The following is a 3,147-nucleotide window of genomic DNA, read 5'->3' as shown; positions in this document are numbered from 1 at the left end:
ATTACAGCGACTTTGAAATACAGGACATAAATTCTCACAGGAAGCTATATTCGAGGATGCTGGATTTTATTATCCGTAACGTTATACTTCAGGTGTTAACTATGCAAGTAATAAGTTGGTTATTTATTTGAAGTACTAACATGGCTTAGCCAAAGTTTCTTCATAATATTAATTAGTTACTTTCGGTTAATAATTGCCACACACACACACACACACACACTCCACACACACACACACACGTACGTTTATATATGACTGGTAAGAATGTTCTGTTTCAACAGCATTCCATCTAATGAAAGGAGCCCATAAAAACTCCAAAATATTGAAAGTAAGTATACTATATTTCAGAGACTGCTGTCTCCCTCTTCTGGTAGTCTCTCAAATATAGTACTATCTATATTTTTTTGGTGTTTTTATGGGCTCTTTATGTAGAAGATGTCTACCACTGTGCACTAGTCCTCTTCAAAATGTGGTAGAAAACTGAAGGCAAAACCGGCCAAGATTCCTTCAGTTTATACTCGCCGGCAATGGCCGAAGGTGGATATCGCTTTCAAGAAAAACATACGCTTATTAAAGTACTCATCATTATTGTTGTTGCTATCTTGCATAACTATATGGGCTAATTTACCCAGGGATATAATGTCAGAAAACTGGTGATCCCTTTATAGTTTTCGTCAATAGCTTGTTCTTCCATGTTATAATATTTTTTTGGATAAATATGACTAATTTATTGACTCCTTAGGATTCTTTGGCCATCTTACTGAATATTCTGGATCGAAGGTCAAGATTCATACCTGCGCTTCATTTTCAACCGGCGGAAGTTTGTTTATCTTAAGTAAAAAATTTAAGCAACTTGTTACTTGTTGTGTACTGTGGATTGAGCCAAGGTTAAGAAGGGAACATAGATACTGTTTGTGACCTCAAACTCTAATGATTTTACTGTGCCTTCCTTTCTGCTATCCATCAGGTGTGAAAACTTTTGAAAAGCCATTGACTGATAGAAGTACTTGGTTTACAAAGGGGAAAAATTCGTGATATATTCAAGGGGACTTAGCAAACGTTTACAGTTTAGAAGCTACATTAACAGTACACACGAACATAGACACACGCACACACACACACACACACACACCTTTTTGGTATCCATCAGGTGTGAATAATTTCTTCACCTGTCTCTATGTGTATTTTGTACTCTTATGCTAGTGTGTACACACACACACACACACACACACACACACTCTAGAATAAGAGTAGAAAATGAACATTGAGACATGTGAATAAATTATTCACACCTGCTGGATACCAAAAAGGTGTGTGTGTGTGTGTGTGTGTGTTTTATGTTAGTTTGTACTGTTAATCTAGCTTCTATACCGTAACGTTTGCTAAGTCCTCTTGAACATCTCGCGGATTTTTCCCTTTTGCAAACCAAATACCTCTATCAGTCAGTGCCTTTCCAAAAATACTTTTAAAAAAATCTCCTTTTTAGTTTTCAGTTTAAGGAAACTATTGTCTGTTCGTCCGCACTTTATTCTGTCCGCCCTCAGATCTAAAAAAACTACTGAGGTTAGAGGGCTGCAAAGTGGTATATTGATCATCCAACCAACAATCATCAAGCATGCCAAATTGCAGCCCTCTGGCCTGAGTAGTTTATATTTTATTTAAGGTTAAAGTCAGCCATGATCTTGCGTCTGTCAGCGCTATATGTAGGTGCCACCAGCGGGCTGTGGCTGAAAATTTGACGTACTGCGGCTGAGTTTTATGGGGCCGTGGCTGAGACTTGCAAGACTTGCATACAGCATTATACCGCACATAAAAGTAGATTAATTTGCTTGTTTATTTACTCTTGGAACTTATTAGTACCAGCAGCGTCATATCTTCCTCCCAATTGTCTTTTCATTCAAATCATGTATCACAAGCGCCTCAGTGGCGTGGTTGGTATGGTGTTTGCTTCCCACCTCGGTGGTCGCGGGTTCGATTCTCGGCCACTCCACTGAGGAGTGAGAGATGTGTATTTCTGGTGATAGAAGTTCACTCTCGACGTGGTTCGGAAGTCACGTAAAGCCGTTGGTCCCGTTGCTGAATAACCACTGGTTCCATGCAACGTAGAAACACCATGCAAACAAACAAATCATGTATCACAACCACCGTCCATATTGCATATTCCTATAATACAAGCTTATTCTCAGCGTCAAGAAATAGCTTTACCTGCGTGTAGCTGTGACTGAGATACTTCTTGAATGCTTTTCGCACGGCGAGAGGCAGCATGGATATCGAAAATGTTATGACGAACATTACCGTCAGGGCGACGGCTTTGTGCCCCTCCAGACTCAGCATTTTGAACTGATTGGTGCAGGGAAGGATCACGATGTCACATATACAATTCGTGCTCGTTCCGGTTGATTAAACGTAGTATTTCGTTTGCGCCCTCCGTTGTTGAGACTGGTAGAGCATGCTCTCTCTGGAAATAGTAGGATTATTCAAATCAGTTATTAGTTAATTTCTTATGTCAAAATGTATATAGTAAACTTTGATGGATAAAAAAGCATTCAAACCGAATTTAAGAAGTTAAAAACTTAGTTAGCCATTGCTAAATCGAAAATCATAAATTGTTTGACAGAGGAGTTAGCCATTGCTGAAGTCGAAAACTATATATTGTTTTACTTAAAATGTTTACTTAAGTCACTGTTTACAACCTGGGATTCTACTTATTAACGTCTAATGTTACTGTTCATTTAAATCAGTTGTAGGGGCACTTATTTCAAGATACACAGTGATCTTAATGAACTGAGGGTACAACATCCTAAGGTGTTCTTGTTCCACATAAAATCGCAATCATTGTTATTTTAACTTATAGCCCTCAATTGGTTCTACTTGAAGGTATCTGTTGTAAATGTTGTTCTCATAGTTAGCCTTATTATTACATAATTTTAATATTTTTGTTGATATGAATTTTAATTTTTAAGATTATGAGGAAACATTTTTCTGGACTTACTGATATGAATTTTAATTTTTAAGATTAAGAGGAAACATTTTTCTGGAATTCGAAGCAGTTTTATGGCAGAAATTCATCCCTGCGATGAGACGTTGTCGAAATAATATCACAAAAGTAGGTACCATAGAAATCGGCAGAAAATACAAATAATCCTT

General features: G+C 37.6%; 1 protein-coding gene across 1 annotated transcript in view; it reads right to left on the bottom strand.

Annotated features, from left to right (window-relative positions):
• LOC135212855 (zinc transporter ZIP3-like) overlaps window positions 1–2,449 on the bottom strand; it is a 4,002-nt gene extending 1,553 nt beyond the window's left edge. Inside the window, exons 1-2 of the mRNA XM_064246623.1 lie at window positions 2,206–2,449; window positions 244–375 (exon numbers count right to left, since the gene is read on the bottom strand). Of these exons, the coding sequence (XP_064102693.1) occupies window positions 244–375; window positions 2,206–2,334 (261 nt within the window). The 5' untranslated portion in view covers window positions 2,335–2,449. The remainder of the gene's footprint in view (window positions 1–243; window positions 376–2,205) is intronic.
• Window positions 2,450–3,147: the final 698 nt, after the last annotated feature.

This window comes from Macrobrachium nipponense, chromosome 41, assembly GCF_015104395.2.
Source record: "Macrobrachium nipponense isolate FS-2020 chromosome 41, ASM1510439v2, whole genome shotgun sequence".
NCBI lineage: Eukaryota > Metazoa > Arthropoda > Malacostraca > Decapoda > Palaemonidae > Macrobrachium > Macrobrachium nipponense.
Note: the sequence above shows the minus strand (reverse complement) of the source record. Positions and strands in the feature narration are given on the sequence as shown.